The following is a 21,194-nucleotide window of genomic DNA, read 5'->3' on the forward strand; positions in this document are numbered from 1 at the left end:
CTTTTTCATGATAGAATAATCTTTATTTTCTTGTTTAATCAACTCTTTGCAAATTCCTGCAGTCCATAACAAAATAGATGCCAGGAATTTGATTCATATTAATTATTTTCATATTCCTGGTCATACCAGGGTTTTGGAGTTTTTTCTATCCAAATAATGAAAACCCACCTTAGAGTGTATAATACTCTTCCATCACTCCAGATTCGAAGCAAACGATTTGGAGTTGTAATCCAGTGAGCATCAGATTTCCTTGAGTTCCGGAAGAAAGTGTCTGGAATCCAAATTTTTCCAACCATATTGCTATTAAGCATAAGCACCTTCATTGAGCTGTTAAATTTTAGACGACTGTCATACCAAGTCTGGGCAAAAATTATATCTATAGTGTATTCCTAAAAACAGAGAAACAACCATATCTATGTTTACATTTACCAAAGTCTGCAAGCCAACTGGTTTTTGACCCATATATAAATCTGAAGCCACCTCCTCTATTCTCTTTTGTATGACCATTTGCATAGCAGACAGCAGCCAGTAAACCCAGAATGAGAGACAAAAGATGCACACAGCCTTCTGTCCCTTCCTCTTCTCCCGTGACACACAGTGATTATTTCAGGAAGAAGATACATGATGGGAGCTTACTGTAACTTGGAGGTTCCCACACAGTGCAATCACCTCTGGGGGCCTTGGACAGAAATTTAAGGGCAACCTTAGTACTTCAGGGTTAGACTATGTTTGTTAAGACAGATATTCCACATCTTTTAAGAACCAAACAAAACAAGCTTTCTGTATTTTCCCCCAAACTTTTCAACATGCAATTAAACATCTTTCAAGAAATTTCAGATTATGAAGAATGTAGAAATTAAACATGACAGTTTGCAGAACCATCTGTTAACATCTGCCTTGTATACCTACCAACATACAAAAGTATACATAATCATAATCAGGAAGGAAATTTCCCTAAAGAAATTCCACTTTACTTATTAAAGCCTCAAGGAAGTGCCTTCTGTAATAGAAAATAAAATTCCTCTGTAGACTTAATGGATTCGGTCAAAAGAAAGGTGGAAAACCAATAAATAAATAAAAGGAAACCCCTTTTTATTAAGAAATTCTTGACACAGTAAAACTTGAGAGAGATAAACAATACAGGTGCATAAAAGAATTCTGCTTTTCAAGGAATCCAGCCAGTTGTTTCTGCACTTCAGAAAAAGGGGCAAACCAGCAGCTCTCTTTGTGTTGGCACAGCACTAGACCAGGACTCTGACTTTAATGCCAACAGCCTCACTACCTGATGGCAGAAGTGATCTTCTCTGCACAGCTGCCCCATGAGGGCTTCAATGAGCACCTCAGCAGCTCCCCTGCAGGGAAGGAGCTGGAGACCAGACTTAAACACTTGGTGTTGGTTGTTCACCTCTCAGTTACAGGCTGAATGGACAGGCGAAAGCAAGGAAGAGACAGTGTTCACACTCTTACTTTAGCAAAAGGGGTTACTACTAGTTTACTTGGTCAATAAGAATGCATAGTGCAGTCAGTCAATTCTGTTTTTAAATAAAAGCTGAAGGCTTCATTGATTGGAGTGGATTTTTTTTTGTTCATTTTACTTTTAAACAATCACAGCAGCCAACTGTACAAGTTACAGATTCCTCATGAATTTCAGCAACTGATACCACCCACCTCTCAGGAAAGTTTGAGAAATTCGGGACTTTATCCTTGAGAAGTGCCAAGGCAGATATTCCAGGACTATCTGAAACTCTCTTAATTTTCCCACCTCACCAGATGGGAGAAGTGGAAGCTTAGGAAACAGATATGCTAGAAGGAGGCTTCCTCTTGCTCTGTGGTGTATGGCAGATGAATTACCACCTGAACTGTGGTAACTCAGTGATTTTCAAAGGTTATGAACGACTAATGCATGAGGCAAACAGCGAAGAGACAGAACAAAAGGACTAATAAAAATGCATTTTGAAGGTGACTTTGATCTAAAACTCTGCATATTTTTTGAGAGTCACTGCCATGAAGGTCAAAACAAGTCCCTGATCATTTTTTTTATTTCTGTAAACAGAATTCCAGACACCTGTGAAAACCCTGGAACTGCTTAACTTTAAAATTCAGCTTTCTGTGCTCATGTGCAGTGATTACAACTGAAAATGAAACTTGCCCTGCTGTGGTATAAAGGAGAGCCCAAGGCAGTGCACCAGAGAAGTGTTTTAATGGGCTTTAATGGAACAGGATGAACAAAGATTCATGCATTGCCTTTACAGTATAAATAGGAGAAGAAAAAAAAAAGAAGTCAGTGAGCAAAATCAACAGACACGACCAAATGTACAAAAAGTGAAGACTGAGTTTGAAGGTGCTACTCTAAGCAGCCCCTTCACACTAGCAATACCCGGTTTGAGAAAAAAATTATGAAAGAGACATTATAGTCAAATCCATGAAAGCAAAAAAAACCACAGGTTGTCATAGAATATCAACCACTCTAATAAATTAGAATAAAAAAGGAAGATTATTTTGAACACAAAAAACAAGGGAATGGCCTCAGGTATTCTTTTACCTTTCAGTATTAAATGTGCAAGTTTGTATCCTGTTAAATCCAAACTGCAGCACTGTGCCAGCTACTAAGAGGAAAATTAGTTCTACCCCTGATGAAACCAGCATGCCATGTAATAGAGCAGTTGTTTAAAAAACTTTTGGAAAAGAAAACACAAAAAACCCCAACAACAATTCTTCATGGTACATTTCTAACTGTTCAAAAATAATCTAGTAGGCAATAATTTAACATCAGAATATTAGTAACTCCTTGTTTCCAAGCATCTTGCTGAATGTCAAACGAGATCCAAGTCCTAGCCTCTTGTAACACACCTGAAGAGACTTGGCCTCCATTTATAAGCTCACACTTCTGCACTCAGACATCTCCCTCTCCCTCTCTCTCTGCAATCACCCAACCACAGGCATAATGTTACCATTCATCCCACCTGAAAGACATGGGTTTGCAGCCTCATGGTGGGTGGCAGCAGCAGTTCACCCTGCTCTTCAGCAGGGACCCAGAGACAGTGCTCCGATTTCGCCCAAGAACAATTATTCCACTTCTACCATCTGCCTTGGTGACATTACTATCTACTTTTCAGCTATCTATTTGTCCTATGCCTCCCTGAGACCTCTCTGTCTTTGAGGGTCCATAATACATCCTGAGGCAGCACGTATTCTTCACACAATTCATCTTACACAGGATCACATTTTTAGCCTTTACTGTCTTTCTCTGAAGTGAATCACATATTGAATTCCCTAAATTTGCATCTCCTGAAAAATATTTCCTTTATGAAGAGGGAATCTGGGTGCATAAAATCTGTTAAAAATTAGGTAGAAAAATCACCATACTGTCTTTTCTGGGAGTACTTTGTTTCTAAAACAAGATGAATAGAAGCCTTATCTTTTTTTCAGATATTGTATAAGCAAGCACAACAGCAGCAAGATTTATACAGTATTCTTTTAGTGCAGCAAATCTTTCTAGCCAACTATTTTGCTTTCCTTGTTTTCTTACAAAATTTAAAATTAACGCTCTTATCACGACTTCTACTAGACTTCCATGAAACTCACCATTTAATGCCACTGTGCAACCATAAAAATTGGTTTACTACTCTCTCTTTCAAATTAAACTAATGACAAAATAGCCATGCAGAAAAAAGTGGAATCCATCTATGGCTGTGTTAGTAACAGCCACAGCAGAATGCATGCTTATTCATATTTAGCCTCACAGGGTTCAAGAACAATGGCACACATTGGCTCATATTTGGCATTTGATTAAATCACTTTTTTTCACATCTGACATGAAGTGCCCACCTGCCTAATTATTTACAGGTAACTTCAATCCTCCTCCCTCTCTTTCCTCTCTAAAAGATAATAACAGATTCCAAAGGCTGGGAACAGTGTGACTAATCAGAGATCACCATTAAAGGGCCAAGCAGGGAACAAACTGTGACTACGGACAAACAGGTTCATAGCCTGAGTGAAAGTCATTTAATAAATAAAAACAATCACTTCAAACAAAGTAGGAACAGCTATTGAAGGGGGATAAATGGAATCCTCAACATATTTCATTGTCATGCACAGTTCAATTACAGTCAGACTTGAAAACAGGTCAGTGGATTGCTTTTTTTTTTTACTGGAAAGCTGTGAAAGAAAGGGAGGCAGATATCATCTGACACTATTGTTTCTCATTACAAACTGCATCACACAAATTCCAACATAATATCAATAAGGATAGAAAAAAGCCTAACAAAGAAGAAAAAGAAGAGTTCTTGGGTATTTTGCCTGACAGTCCAAAAACTGATTTGATATTCCACAATAAAAAAATTGTGGAGAGGGCAAGTAACAAGTAGCTAAATTGTGGGCTGGATTATGTTAAATGCAACACATTTTGTTTAAGAACAGGAAGAAGTGGCCTAGTTTCATGAGGCCAAACAGTAAATCAAGGAAGAGTTCCAAAACCAAACTCAGAACTAAAAAATTTTGCTACAAATTACAGACCTATAATGCAGCTAATGACCGGTGAATTTCAGAGAAAAATTAATAAAAACATATTCCTGTCACTTCATCTTTGCTCAGAAACCCAGCCCAGCTTTTCTTCCAGATTCAAAATTTTATGTGAAGGGCACCTCAAGGTTTCTGTAATGACACATTCTGAAATCTGTTTCATATGGAGCCCCTCAACGCAGTTCAACAAGTTGACATGACTTCACTTTATCGGTTATTTTATCATTCTATTCAGCATTCTAATTCCTTAAACTGGAATTCAATGTCAGTGAGGCAGGGAATTTAAAAAAAAAAAAAATTAAGAAGGGGAAACTAAAGAAAGCATTCTACCAGTCTATATGTTTCCACAACAAGAGACGTGACTTAATGCCAAATACTGGTTTAGTATGCCGATAAAGAGATTTTAAAAACAAAAAACTCATAGACAAAAGCCTTCCTAAGAGGTAAGCACCAAATAAAGCGTCGAGCATTAGCCAATTTATCTTCATCTTCCCAGGGTGCTGCCAACAAACACTCATAACCTTTACCTTTTCCCTCACTCAAATATCTTTGGACATAAATAAGGGGCCATAAAGTAATTTATTAAAATATTTAACCTATCTGTGATGTATAACCTCTCTTAACAAAATGTTGAAAATGTGGCTTCTCTCCCTGGTAAGTTACTTTAAAAGCCCTTTTAAGAGATTTTTTTGAGCTGCTTCAGGGCCAGCAATGGTTTCAGAACTTAATCCCCATAGCTGAGACCAAACCAAAAGTAAAATTTCTTGGTTTAGCAAACCATTTTAGTTTGCTCACTAAAGCAATCTGAACTTACCGACCTTAGGGTGAGATCTAACAGATCCACCAAACCACAGTGCTTCTGAAACATACCTGTAGTATTACATTAATGATACTGCAGCCATGGAAGAGGTGAGTGCTGCAGGAAATGCAGTGAACAGACATGCATAGTGTCTACTTCCAGAGTCTTTTAATCACTCAGATTGCTGTAATTGTACAGATAATCACACTGGAGGATGCTATGAGAACATATGCACAGGGTAAGTGGAAATACAGCAAATCATGTCTACTGAAGGTGAGGGAGTACAGCAAGACCCACATAGTCACAATTCAGAAAAAACCTCACTCTTCACATCACAATTCGCCATCTGTGCTTATCTAGTCCTTATTTTGAACATGCAAATTGACAGATGCAAACAACAATATGAATAAAAGGCAAGATTTAGTTCAATGTTTTGTAGATTATAAACTATCATTAAAATCTTGCCAATAGTGAAAAGATAGCTAGAAAAGTAACTAAAGCACTTCAGCAAAATCCATGCTTTTATTTCATCAGCTTAGATTTTGGTCATTTGAAGAGAACAGAAGGAGAGGAAGTAGATAAGTTATATACATAATCTATATACATTCTCATGGTAAAAATTATATAAAAAGTTTTGATTTACTTTTCAACTGAAAATTGAATATTTCAGCCAGTGCCTCTCATAAACAACCTTTAAACTCTAGAAGGTACTAGAGAACTCAGAACAAAACAAAACAAAAACCCTCAACAACTGAAAAACCCCAAAAAGGTGAAACAAAAAAAAAAACCAAACAAACAACCCCCCCCAATAAAAACAAAACAACCACCAAACATATATAAATAAATATATATGAAAAACCCAGGAATAAATACTGGTATGGATTAAGGGCTTGCTTTAGAGATTGTCAATAGTGATTTATCAGCTCCATTGACTCTACTTTCTAAATTAAGCAGCTACATCTACTTTCCTGTAATTAGAGAGACTCTAGCCAAAACTGGACTCACAGGCAACTTTAACAACAAAGCTGTACATTACTCAAGCAGACATGATTTTGTAGTTTCCCTTCTTAAATAAACTATAAAGTTTCAAATACAATACTTCACCATTCAGTATGGTGCAAACGTTTTCAAAGCAAGACTAATTGCACAGCTACTGTTTGTTCTTTAATGTACATGGTCTTCCTGCCATGGTTCAAACTCCCAGCATTGATGGCAAACAGACTTACCTAGGGCTTGGTTTCTACTCTGCAACTCCTGCAAAATACACAATCCTACATGAAATACAGCATACCTATTTGGTTTTCTGACTGATGAGGCTCCAAATATCAATTATCTGCTACACTATACAAGATATATAATACATCAGAGCATGTACAGCCACCAAGAACTTCCTAAAAGGAGCCTCTACATACATACTGGTCTCAAGAACATAATCTGTTGTGGGGACAAACTTCTACAATAGAGACACTACTGTTATTCAAAAAGGCAACATCTCAATCAACACTTACTGTAGGCTGGTGAATGACACACTTCAAGAAAAAGTGTTTTGAACATGAATTCTCCATGGTGGTCTAAATAAGCACCCAGATGTGAAAGACTTGATGAAATTCAAAATCATATAAAACCAAACTAAAATGAAAGCCAAGATCAACAGGCAGTGAAGTTGCATTGACTTATTAGCAAAAGCATGTTGCATTTTTTTAATAGCTACTTTGTCAGTGCAGTCACTCCTACTGCCAAGGGAGTAAGGCAAAACTCTTTCCAGGGGTAGGTCTACTTTACTGGCAAACAGCTTGGAGATGCTGCTGCAAGAGAGGCCTTCCAGACTGCTCCCCTTCAGCAAAGTGAACTTCCCATAGCATGTGCCGTGAGGGGAAAAATCCTGCTGTAGGTGCCTGGCTTTTAAGAGTGAATGAGGTTTTGTAGTGTCAGCAGAGATCCTGACAGCAGCTCTTGTAGGGGCCAGTGAATTACAGCAGCTTGCCCTGGTGCACAGCAGCAGAGGCAGCCATGAAAACCTCTGTGGTAAGAGCCACTGCTGAGGTCTGCCTCTATTGCAACAAGCTGTTTACAAGCTATTGCAACAATCAAAGCACACCGTCTGCCTCTCTTCTCCAAAACCCAGCTCAAATCTAGGCCAGCTGAATTATTCCAACAACTGGAATGCAGCGCGACCTGTGTCCATACAGACAGACAGGTAAGGAATTAATAACAAAGAACAGGTGTGTAATGCTCTTCAAAGTATTTATCTTATAGTTGACACAGAGGTAAGAGGTGCAGACAAAAAACTAAATGCAGCTTTTCTTAGCTGCAGACACAAGGGACACAATACAGCTGAAGAAGACAGAAAGTATTTGGAGAGGATATCACGGCACAGGAAGTAACAATAAACTTTCCAACAGAGCAGACAAGTAGACTGTGCAGCTTTGGGGTGAAAAGGAGGAGTAAAGTGCTGTTTGGGTTAGCTTTAACACTAGTCAATACCTTTACCCTCTTAATGAAGTGCTGTGTAATACTTACATTAACATTACTCTTGATTTAGATCATGTCAGATCACAACTGAACTGTGCAGGCACTCAATACTGGTTATACAGGATACATAACCTCTACAAGGAGCTTGTGGTTTGAATTTAACATAAAAGACAGGATTTGGAAAGCCAATGGGGGCATAATTACAGATAGCAACTTTAGCACAACACGAGCTTAATTCTTTGTGATAATTTTTAACCTTCACAGAGGAAAAAAAAACCATGACATGAACAAAAGGAAAAGTAAGTTTAAACAGAAACATAATGAGAAACAATGAAGTGACTTTGCAGACATTTATAGAAAGCTTCTTTCAAGCATAAAGGGCAGCTTGGTAGAAATTGATATAAAAAGTTGAAAGTATGGGAGCAGAAACTAGCAAGATCTGAGACAGGAAATGGCCTCTTGAGAAAAAAAAAAAACAACTAAAAATCGCTGAGGACAGGTTTTGAAGTACCTTGAAAGTGAAAGGAAACAGTTTATGTGTGAGATCCAATGAAAGAGAAGACAAAAGAAGAACTTGAGCAAGAGATAAGTCAGTAGAAAAAGTGGAAAATTCTCTCTGTAGGACATCTCTAGACGATATGAGAGGAGCTAAGCTGCAACTGGAAAGGTTACAGAAATACATTAGCAAAAAAATGGGAATTTGGACAAGAGTTTCCATGTGATGGATTAAAAAATAAAGAAATATAAAATCTCTTTGCATTCAGAATTTGAAAGTCTAAAACTGAGACCCTATTCCTGGTTCTAAGATCCATCACATCAGAAAATTTTTAGATATCAGTCCTCAATGACATACAATAGTGATTATGTACAGCAACTGAGAGTGTGAAAGAGGTGAAAAGTTGTAAGCTTTAAAGACGTGATTCAGTCATACTGAGCTAACAAAACAACCGCAAACACATATGAGTGACACAAGATAGTATTTTAGACTGGACAAAAGGAGACACAGAAGAGCAAGCAACTGGCACAGAAAGGTGGCTGAATTTGTGCATGAAACTTCCAAGAAGGAACTGAGAGCAGGAGAAGAGAAGATGACCATGGAAGATGTACTGTGCAGAAGCACCTAAGGAAGAGCTTTAAGAAATATATTCACGTCGATACTTAAATAGACCAAGTGTTAGGAACACAAGAAACTAAGAGACTTTATCACAACACACTGACAGACTGACCACAGATAAAAAGCAAGCTTTTTCAGAATTGTTGTCTAGCCTTAGTCACGTCCACAGCTCAGCACTTCTGCCATTTCTTTAACAAATTACAGAATCAAAGATCAGCCCTATGCAACAACAGAGCACTTACATCTGAAATCTTGGATACTTCAGAGGCAGTTTGGTTATTGCTCTGGCTGTGAATGCTAAGAATCTGAGATGATATAAACTGGATTTCCAATTAGGGGAGTGAAGTAAAAATAAACAGTAGTTGTTGTAGTAGTAGTAGTAGTAGTAGTAGTAGTAGTAGTAGTAGTAGTAGTACTATATTGATAATTATCATTACTGCAACCATGCCAACTGTGGCTTAAGTGATGCAATGGTACAATATGAAACCAGTATTTCCTAAAGCATGAACTAATCTAAGATATAAGAACCAACCACAGCACAAAAAGACTGCAGCCTTACATAATAACATTGCTATTATATGGCACACAGAAATCAGGCCATATTTTACAGCAAGGAGCATAGATTTTCCTAGTGACTTGTGTGGAACCTTCAGTACCTTTCTTGGCTTCATACCTATTAAGGGACAACAGGTAAACTGCAGCTAAAAACAGGAAAAATACTGAATGCTGTTTAAAGTGCAGACTGAAAAGATGCCTGTTCTCTGCTTTGGCTTCGGAAGGCTACAGCAACATTTGTCAGTTGTACAGTAGCTGCATTTTCCCTCATCCCTCACCATTCCCTTCAAATTGATCACAGAAATTGGGAACAACACAGGAACTGCTATGCTGAGCCAGTATGAGCAGAATACTGCATGTATTTGGCCAATTCTCCCTGAACAAGACAAGCTTAGAGTTATCTTGCAATAGCAGCAGCCAAACTGCAAGAACCAGATTAATCAATTTAAGCTAATCTTTTTGGGGGGGGGAGGAAAAAAGAGAGAACAATCATGAAATTGTACTTGTGAAGTATCATGTAGCTTCTAGAGCTGGTAACATAAGAACTGCCAGCAGAAATATGGGGTTTGACTTCTAAGTATACTCCATAACAGAAAAAAACAATGCTCAAGCCTACTGAAGGAGTATTTACTCAGCTGCTGTAAATGAACAGTGTCCATCAATCTCAAACAGTCATCTGAGTAAGCCAATCAACCATGATCACTTGCCGTGCTGACAAGCACCACAATGATTGGAATCTATCTTCCCTAATTGAAATAACAGAGTGAGTTGGGAAAAAAAATATTATTCTAGCTTATTTCAAAGAGGATACTGTGCAGTAAGAAGAAGGTAATATTCATAGGCTCGTTGTTTTATGAACAAATTGATCACAGAACACCTGCCATTTGAAAGAGAATTAAACCAATTTGCATAAAGTGCACACACTTGACTTTCCAAAAATTTTGACTGCTTGCACAATGAATGACCACAACCTAGGAAACCTCATAAATTCTCAAATATGGGCCAAACTGCATCCCTCATGATCTTCCTTTCAGAAAGTCTGTATAAAGCTCATAGAGACAGTGGTTCTCCTCAAAACAGTCTTCTTCAAACATGAAAGCAATTCTAACCTCCAGGAAAAGCTTCAGGTGCATTTCACTAACCACAACAAGACCTATCAAACAGTGTTAACCCAGTTCTGAATTCTTACTACTATTGCAGCATTTGCATAGCCCTGATTTACTGTGTTTACATTTCTCATGTGGAACTGTGTTCATTTAGACACAGAGCTCTGTAACAGACAGTCAGACAAGGAGGAAGACAGAGTTCACATCTTTCCTTCTGGACAATTCTTACTTTGGATTTTTTTCTCTAGCGTTTGTTAAATCCTTAAGTCAATGTGGCATGTGAAGTCAATGTTCACACATGTAAACTGACTAGTTATCTGCAGGATCAGGGCCTTGCTAAATCCAGTACCATTGAGTAGCACAACACTGAATACAATTCAAAACCAGAGTTTAAACTACCTTTACAGAATAGTCCACAGAAAAATCTTTAAGTACTGGATTTCAGGGTACCTTTAGGTAAAGTATCTTCAGGTCATGATTACTTATACTGTAGTATACTTTGTGTAAATTAAATTGCATTATAAAGTAAGAGTACAAACCTTCAAACCCTCAATACAAATTTAGTGACCAGTAGAATAAGTGCAGTGACACACCAGGCTATAAAGTATCCTCCACATGTGCAATAGTGTTGAGCAATCTGTTTCAGGATGCTGATCCCATTGATACATGAATACTTTGGAAAAAAAAAAATCTGCAGCTAATTACTGCAACTAGAGAAAGAAGTGGAATTTACAAGTCAAAGGATACTTAAAATTCACCACCATTCTACATAAAGTCATAAATGGTACAATATGACAAGACAAATTGTATCCTACCAACGTCCAGGCCATGCAGTCTGCCTACTAAAGTAGCATATTGTATACTCTGTGAGTATCTGATTTTCTAAGTGATTTAGCTCTCCTGTTAAAAATTAGAGTGGTAGGCTTTAAAGTATGGCTTCAACCTGCAGTCACAGTAGCCTTCAATGGATAATAAGCAAAGATCATGTGACAAAAGCTAAATTATCCACAGAAGAGAAATGTTGGAAAATAACAAGGAAACTGAACTACTCTAGTGAAGTGCAGTCCTAAAAATTTATCCTGGAATTTTCATATTGGACCTTCTAACAGCAAGTTCCAGTAATAAATACAGAAAGGGAATACAGAGCATCATCTCATCTGCAGGAAGGGAAATAAAAAATAGTAGCACTCAAACACACTAAAATGGCTATGATATCAGAATGCTACAAAGTGCTAAGTCATGACTTAGAAACACATTAAAAAGCAAAGGAATTTAAAAGCATCATTTTGTTTCGGTAAACTTACATATTTATATATGTATGCAGTTTTATACAGACAGATATAGACAGTGTGGTGGAGCACTTTCAGTTTTTAGTCTATCAGTCACAATATCTGTGCATCTATCCAGAAACAATCTGCTTCTTTCTAACTATTTACTATATGAAACTTGAGTAAATATACACCAAATACAGGGAAAGTATAAACTCTTCTCTTTGATCTTCATTTTTGACACAATGCAATTCTGCATCTTACTTAAGGAACTGCTCCCGCATTCCTTCTCAAAAAATTTCTCTAATTTGTGGTATTAGTCTTTATTGTCATGAGAGTTTTGATCAAACAGAAATTACAAGAAAAGGTCTTCTCTTAGTTAAAGGAAGGCAAAAATGTCTTGGAGGGGTGCCATGCCTCTCCCAGCCAGCTGAATTGTCCACTTGAACCATCTTGTCAAACCACAAAAGCTGTGATTGCCAACTGTGTGCTGGCATGGTTCTCCCCTGGACATCTTGGGGCATCAGCAGCACAAAACTTTGCATATTTATGAATACACAGGGTTTGGGGGATCAATACAGGGCAGAGGAAGCTAATGAGGCCAACAGGCAGCATGCACCAACATGCATTTTTGCACTGGGACCATATATCTGACTCTGCTACTTTGATCACCACCAAACAGTGGTTGCTTTTCATCTTGGCCCTAGCTTGGAAGGAGAAAGGCAGTAAAAGCCTAATACTTCTACTTATAATGTTCAATATAAAGTAAAAATAGGTTCTAAATAGCCACTGCATATCTAAACTCTGTAAAGAAAACCCTAGACTACTGCAGAGCTACTGAGGATCAAGATTTTGCTAATAAAAATGCACTTAAAATCATCAAATCATCAAGGTTGGAAGAAAGCTGTAAGATCATGAAGTCTGACCACCAATCCAGAACTGTAGCCCCTAAATCAGTAAACCACATCACCCAGCATGAGATCCAGACACCTACTAAACACCTCCAGGTGACTGCCAATGCTGACTCTACCACCTCCCCAGGCAGCCTATTCCAATGCCTGACTATCCAAACAGCGAAAAAAGTTTCTCAATATCCAATCTGAGTATCACCTGCCTCACCTTGAGGGCAGTTCCTCTTGTCCTCTCACGGTAGGCACAGTAAAAGAGAGTGGGCCCTGCTTCACTACCTCCTTTCAGGGAGTTGTACCAAATGATGAGGTTCCTTCCCCCTGAGCCTCCTCTTCTCAAGAGTAAACAAACCCAGCTCCCTCAGCTGTTCCTCCTAAGACAGGTTTTCTAGATATTTCATAAGCCTTGCTGGACTTTACTGGACATGCTCCAGCACCTCAATGTCCTTTTTAAAGTGAGGGACCCAGAACTGAAGCACTCAAGGTGCAGCCTCACCAGTGCCAAGCACAGGGGGACAATCCCTGCCATGGTCCTGCTGGCCACACTATTGCTGATACAGGCCAGGATGGCACCTGGGCACACACTGGCTCGTGTTCAGCTGCTGTCAATCAGCACTCCCAAGTCCCTTTCTGCTGAACAGCTCTCAAGCCACTCTTACCCCCGCCTGTAGCACTGCATGGGGTTGTTGAGACCAAAGTGCAGGACCTGGCACATTGCCTTATTAACTTCCTACAGTTGTCCTTGGCCAACTGATGAAGTTTGGCCAAGTCTCTCTGCAGAGCCTTCCTACCCTCAAGCAGATGAACCCTCCCACTCAACTTAGTGTCATCTGCAAATTTACTGAAGGCACACTTGATCCCCTCATTCAGATCATCAATAAAGACAGAACTTGCCCCAATATATCGACCCCGGGGGAACACTGCTAGCAACTGGCTGCCAACTGAATTGAGCTCCATGTGCCACAACTCTCTGGGACCGACCAGCCAGCCAGTTTTTTACCCATTCTAGAGTTCACCCATCCAAGCTATGAGCTGCCAGTTTTTTCAGGAGGATGCTGTGGGAGATGGTGTCAAATATTATACTGAAGTCTAGATGGACCACAGCCTTTCCCTTGTCTACTTAGCTGGTCATTTTGTCACAGAAGGAGACCAGGTTGATCAAGACAGACCTTACTTTCACAAATCCACGTTGGCTGGGCTTGATACCCTGGTAGTCCTGCATGTGCCATGTAATGGCACTTAGCTGCATTTTAGATGGCTTTGTACAATGCATAGCACAGGTTAGCTCTAAAAGACAGATTCAAAAATTTTTAGACTTAGTATTTTAAGCCTAAATACGCTACTGATCCAGACACTTGTTAAAGGTGTTTCCTCAGGTTGCAGGTGCCTGAAGAGGTCACAATCTCTAGCAAAATGCACCTTAATCATGGGATGACTATAGCATCCAAAATGTTGCGCCAAAATACAACAGCCTTCAAAAACAAGTCCTAATGAATGTCATGCATAGACCCCAATTACAAAAGTTTATCAAATAGCAAGGGGAAAATAGACAATTAAAAAAACAAATCTGTTTCCTCTCATAGTATGTGTTCTCTAAAGCTTTCAGACAAACATACTCCCTTGATATGCTGCTTCAGCATCACTGTCAGAAAAAATACCCTCTACATCATGTGGTATCCAAGCTTAATAGTTAAAGGACAACATTTGCCAGTGTAAATTAACGTATGTGGCAAATGGGGATTGGAAATCACAGAAAATGTATTCTCTTATTAAGTAATCAAATTAAGTAATCAAATAAGGGACTAAGGACAGCCCTTGAAATGGAAGCAATTTTTGGATTATTAGTTAAAAATCTCAAACAGTATTGACTCCAAGGAAAGTGCCTTCCTAAGGAAACCAACAGCCCACATTAAGAGAGCTTACTGGGTAAAATTTGTTACTATTTATTTTGCTGAGAACATTGTTTCCCAGAACAAAAACTTTTTTTTTTGAAACCCTAATCAAATTATTTTCAGATACATGGTTTTACTTATTTTTACAAATGTTTGATCTCTGTGCTGATGTCAGATGCTCATACAAGCCATGTTCTTGAAGTCCAAGGCCAGTGAAAGCAATTGGCCTTTCATGAAGGCCACAGTGGTTTTAGACTGTAATTTAAATTGCTAAGTAGTTTTCTGTCCATTTTTAAAAAGACTAGAATAGTTTTTGAAGTTCTATACCTTAGTAACATTTACCTTATTACCCTTTGGTGGCATGCTTCATTATCTTTTCTTTTAAGAGAAATCAGAAAGTTGGAGAGAAACATCTAGTTAATATACATTATTAAATAATAGGATCCCTCTCTCTAGTGAAGTAATATACCTTTTCAGTAGGATACCAATCCTTACCTTGGACTATAAGCCAGTATGACTGGCTTTTACTAGCAGCATGGCAAGGACATCACCACCCAGCTTGAGCACAGCTCTAGCAGATGTGGAGAGACCTCTAAATAACTGACATGAAACAGTTCCATGGCTGATACTCCCAGCTCTGGGCTGAGTAAGCAGAAGGCAGCTGTGGGCACAGGAGAGGTCACGGTTCACAGCTGAACCATAACTGGAAGACTACCCAGTGGCTGTAGAGACAAGAGGAGGGCATGGGAGATGGGGCAGGGTTATTCTGCAAAGCCAGACATGTGCTGGCTCTTTAAAACTAGAAAACTGAATCTGTAAGCATTTCTCATGTTCAGTTCCAGTGTGTGCAATACCTACTGGCCCCAGGCTGAAGAGCTTACATAGGTTACTGGAAAAAGAAGTCTCTACCACTTGCTAGATCCTCCTCACACATCCTCACAGTTTGCTTCCACAGTTAAGTTCCTTCAGAAGATGACTGGACAGAGAGAACCAAAAGAGAAATACCACAAAAGGGAGACAGAAAAAAACAAAGACACCACTTACACCGGACATGGAAGCTGGAAAATTTTCCCCACTCCATCGCTCTTATGCTCTATCACACACTTCATTACATACAGTCCTGGCCTGAGACATGGATTTCCCTGCCACAGCCCAGGTAAAGACAACCCTAAGTTTTTTCGATCATTATGCTAGAATGAATATCCTTTGCCACAGATCTGCCTGTTTATCCACAGTATCTATACCACTGGTTTTTCTTGCTTGGCTTCCCATTACCAAAAGTCGCTATTCCCCACCCACACATGATGACGTACATCTAAACCACAAGATCCTCAACAATAATTGAGAATTACTGCACTCTCAGAAAATGCTCAGAAGCCCCCTGCACTGGCATACTCCAGCCTCTGAACAAAACTCTTCTCTGCCATGCAAATTCAACACTGTCAGCAATTTTGTAGGGAGGTAAAAGGAGTTTACCTTTGTTAAAGGAGGTAAACTCAAAATAACCTGAGGGCAAGTGCCATCTTGGTCCTGGGCAGAAGTCATGCCAAAAGGCCTTTATAAAGCTTCCAACACTACCATCTCATACAATGCATGACCTAAGGGAACTAAGAAAATACCACACACTCAACTTCCTCATAAGTGCTGTTACTTCAGTGTTGGTACTAAACAGATAGGTGAGAGCTCAAGAGGTCTACCAGAAACCAGGTGAGATGCATTGCTCAACTTCTAAGAAACCAGCCACGTATATACACACACACAGAAAAGGACACAGAAGACTAAATGGAAAAAGGAAGACAAAAGAGTTAATTTCAAATTTTTCTTTCCATGAATTTGAAGAAAAACCAACCAAACAATGGATCACCTCACTGAAAATAATTTTGCTCACAACTGCTGTGTCAAATGTTATTTTTCTTAGGCTCTGAAGAGTAGCTCCAGGAAATCAAACCAGGCCAGAGATAAACCAGGTATATGCAAACATTGTGGAAATATTCAACACAAACTAAAACAAGAATCTGATGCAATGTATTCTGTGTGGCCCCATTTTTTTAAAAGAACAAATGTATTTTTAAAATTACAACAATTTCAAACAGAGACTAAATGTACCTTTGCAATAACCACAATCATATCCAACAGCATAAAAATACACAATAAAAAATAAAGAAACTTATTTAATTGAGATTAGAATTATTTCATAATATTAATCCATAGCAACATGCAGATGATGTATTCTGTCAATAATCAGAACTTACCATATTGATTGGGTCAACTGGACCGATGCTGTTAACATAGACATCTGTTTCAATTACCGTAGTTCTCACTAAACAAAACAGTAACCATAATAATTACATCTTTAATTAACTCTGTGCATTGTCAGTGCAATATAATTTATTTAACTAAAACAACAGTGTTGTTCTGATATTCTTTTATTTGATTCAGAATAATTAGATTTCTGGTTTGTTCATTTTGTGAAAGATCATATATGACTTGGCTCTCTTATTTCATATGAATTTTCAGAATTATCAAATTGAATTTCTTAGTTCATAACACAATCCCCACCTGTGCTTTTTGAACAAATATAAGATAGCTAAAAAAGGTAAAGGAAGAAAAACAAATAAAACAGGAAACCCAAAAACTGTCTTCCAACATAAAAATACAATCCTAAACAGAAAAAAAGTTTGGAAAAATTTTTTTCATACAACAAACCATGAGGTTTGGGACAGATGTGTTTATCAGCTGTAAGGAATCAATATGAAGTGCCTTCTATCAATTTCTACTGAGAATGTGTAACAAATACAAAATAACTTTTCACAACAGGTTTCGTCAGTTCATGAAGCTATAGCACACCAAGGGATTACTGATGTTCCTTCACCAGCTTGATGAATACACTGGTTCAAACACCACTGAAAGCTCCTCAATGAAAGTCATTTAGAAGTTAAACATTACCAAACTTACTTTTCTTTAAAAACAGGGAAAGCACTCTCACTGAGCAGACAAAAGACCAAAAATTTTTAAAAATATATTCCCTTACAGAATATACTCTCTCCTTTGTGCGTTTACAGAAGGACACAAAGTCTAAGAGAGTTTCCCTGAAAGGCCCACTTCAAGTACAGGAAGCTTTGATAGTTCAGTTTTTAACTCTTAACTGGTTTATACAGAAAAAAAAATGCACAAATCAAAGAGGTGAGGATGCATTTTAATTTCATCAATTTACCAAGAATTTTCTTCTAGTTTGTACTAGAGAACCAGAATGTGGACACAAGAGGATGTTATGTCCTAGTACCCAGTGGAATTAAGTGGGACAATAATAATAGAGCTCTGCTGGTCTTTTTATGATATGGCACAATAAAATAAGCATCTCTTTCTATCTGAAGATAAAAAAGGGGGAAGGTACAAACAAAAAAGCATTGAACAAAACTCTTCTCTGCCATGCAAATTCAACACTGTCAGCAATTTTGTAGGGAGGTAAAAGGAGTTTACCTTTGTTAAAGGAGGTAAACTCAAAATAACCTGAGGGCAAGTGCCATCTTGGTCCTGGGCAGAAGTCATGCCAAAAGGCCTTTATAAAGCTTCCAACACTACCATCTCATACAATGCATGACCTAAGGGAACTAAGAAAATACCACACACTCAACTTCCTCATAAGTGCTGTTACTTCAGTGTTGGTACTAAACAGATAGGTGAGAGCTCAAGAGGTCTACCAGAAACCAGGTGAGATGCACTGCTCAACTTCTAAGAAACCAGCCACGTATACACACACACAGAAAAGGACACAGAAGACTAAATGGAAAAAGGAAGACAAAAGAGTTAATTTCAAATTTTTCTTTCCATGAATTTGAAGAAAAACCAACCAAACAATGGATCACCTCACTGAAAATAATTTTGCTCACAACTGCTGTGTCAAATGTTATTTTTCTTAGGCTCTGAAGAGTAGCTCCAGGAAATCAAACCAGGCCAGAGATAAACCAGGTATATGCAAACATTGTGGAAATATTCAACACAAACTAAAACAAGAATCTGATGCAATGTATTCTGTGTGGCCCCATTTTTTTAAAAGAACAAATGTATTTTTACAATTACAACAATTTCAAACAGAGACTAAATGTACCTTTGCAATAACCACAATCATATCCAACAGCATAAAAATACACAATAAAAAATAAAGAAACTTATTTAATTGAGATTAGAATTATTTCATAATATTAATCCATAGCAACATGCAGATGATGTATTCTGTCAATAATCAGAACTTACCATATTGATTGGGTCAACTGGACCGATGCTGTTAACATAGACATCTGTTTCAATTACCGTAGTTCTCACTAAACAAAACAGTAACCATAATAATTACATCTTTAATTAACTCTGTGCATTGTCAGTGCAATATAATTTATTTAACTAAAACAACAGTGTTGTTCTGATATTCTTTTATTTGATTCAGAATAATTAGATTTCTGGTTTGTTCATTTTGTGAAAGATCATATATGACTTGGCTCTCTTATTTCATATGAATTTTCAGAATTATCAAATTGAATTTCTTAGTTCATAACACAATCCCCACCTGTGCTTTTTGAACAAATATAAGATAGCTAAAAAAGGTAAAGGAAGAAAAACAAATAAAACAGGAAACCCAAAAACTGTCTTCCAACATAAAAATACAATCCTAAACAGAAAAAAAGTTTGGAAAAATTTTTTTCATACAACAAACCATGAGGTTTGGGACAGATGTGTTTATCAGCTGTAAGGAATCAATATGAAGTGCCTTCTATCAATTTCTACTGAGAATGTGTAACAAATACAAAATAACTTTTCACAACAGGTTTCGTCAGTTCATGAAGCTATAGCACACCAAGGGATTACTGATGTTCCTTCACCAGCTTGATGAATACACTGGTTCAAACACCACTGAAAGCTCCTCAATGAAAGTCATTTAGAAGTTAAACATTACCAAACTTACTTTTCTTTAAAAACAGGGAAAGCACTCTCACTGAGCAGACAAAAGACCAAAAATTTTTAAAAATATATTCCCTTACAGAATATACTCTCTCCTTTGTGCGTTTACAGAAGGACACAAAGTCTAAGAGAGTTTCCCTGAAAGGCCCACTTCAAGTACAGGAAGCTTTGATAGTTCAGTTTTTAACTCTTAACTGGTTTATACAGAAAAAAAAATGCACAAATCAAAGAGGTGAGGATGCATTTTAATTTCATCAATTTACCAAGAATTTTCTTCTAGTTTGTACTAGAGAACCAGAATGTGGACACAAGAGGATGTTATGTCCTAGTACCCAGTGGAATTAAGTGGGACAATAATAATAGAGCTCTGCTGGTCTTTTTATGATATGGCACAATAAAATAAGCATCTCTTTCTATCTGAAGATAAAAAAGGGGGAAGGTACAAACAAAAAAGCATTTTGATTTCATACAAGATGGACCCTGGGTCATTAGATTTAATTTTTTTATACAGAAAAACTTCAGAGGTTGTCCAAGAACAAAGAGGTTGTTCAAGAACAAACCTAAAATGTTAAGAAGATTTTTCAAATTTCTTAGAACTTGAACAGATGTACAGAAAGAAAGATGGTATCACTGACATCCTTGCAAGCTACAATGACAGGAAAGATACATTTCCTAAACATCCCAAGATACGTTCTCCCTGCCAAGCTTACCTGGGAGGAAATTCTCCCTGATTCCAAATCTGGTTAATGATGTGAAACCTAAGCCTGACAGAAAGAACACTAGTGAGGCTGCACAAAGGATTTTCTTTATGACCAGAGCACAGTCACTTGGTCAGCATCCCCAGCATGCTTCACAGAAAGTTTAAAAAAGATTCTGGAAACCGATTTATTTCCTTGGGGAAAAAATAAATACTTCCTGTCAGTGACACAGTTTTTAATGGGGGCTGCGTCAATTTTAAGAAACTCCAACTTGCATCACACAGTACTTCACCTGCCACAAGGGCTCTCCTGTGGTGAGCAACATAGTTCATTTTGCCTTTTCCAAGCTGCTCTGAGTAAGATTATTAGAGGTATTAAGAGCCAGAGAACAGTTCAAAATTTTGCCTCTGTTGAAATTATTTTAATTGACGTAAATGATCCAGAGAAAGAAACCCAATTCAAGAGGGCTGGAAGAAGCTATTTTGTTACCTGTATGGTACAGAGAAAAGTACTTCTGAATTAGAAGAATCAATTAATACTTCTTGAGTTCTTGAACTAGAATTGGTAAGAGTTCATGAAAATGACAAATGCTGGAGGAAAATACCTTCTTGATACTAATTTGACATCCATAAAATTAGTATTGTTCATTTGCTCTTCACAAAGAGCTAATAGTGAAAGATGGTTTGAGAAGATTTTCCTACCATGAATGCTTCCTATTTCACTTTAAAATTTGGTATCAGCCCTGAAAACACTACAAGTAGGAAGAAGACTGTTAAACACATCCTGCATGAAGTGCAGAACAGCAGTGATCTAAACAAGGGGAGAAAGGGCTTGAACACTTTTAATGTTTGCACTGAAGGACAGTTATGACCCAGGCTAGAGTAAAGTAAGAAGGTGAGAGGATAACA

General features: G+C 37.8%; 1 protein-coding gene across 3 annotated transcripts in view; it reads right to left on the bottom strand.

The window, feature by feature from the left end:
- The window catches only part of GABRG1 (gamma-aminobutyric acid type A receptor gamma1 subunit), a 63,618-nt gene that overhangs the window by 22,513 nt on the left and 19,911 nt on the right, over positions 1 to 21,194 (bottom strand). For all 3 annotated transcript variants that reach the window (XM_017744626.1, XM_017744625.1, XM_017744624.1), the window contains exons 3-4: positions 18,890 to 18,957; positions 169 to 389 (exon numbers count right to left, since the gene is read on the bottom strand). In XM_017744626.1, the coding sequence (XP_017600115.1) occupies positions 169 to 389; positions 18,890 to 18,957 (289 nt within the window). The remainder of the gene's footprint in view (positions 1 to 168; positions 390 to 18,889; positions 18,958 to 21,194) is intronic.

This window comes from Corvus brachyrhynchos, unplaced genomic scaffold (genome assembly GCF_000691975.1).
Source record: "Corvus brachyrhynchos isolate BGI_N302 unplaced genomic scaffold, ASM69197v1 scaffold17, whole genome shotgun sequence".
Lineage (NCBI taxonomy): Eukaryota > Metazoa > Chordata > Aves > Passeriformes > Corvidae > Corvus > Corvus brachyrhynchos.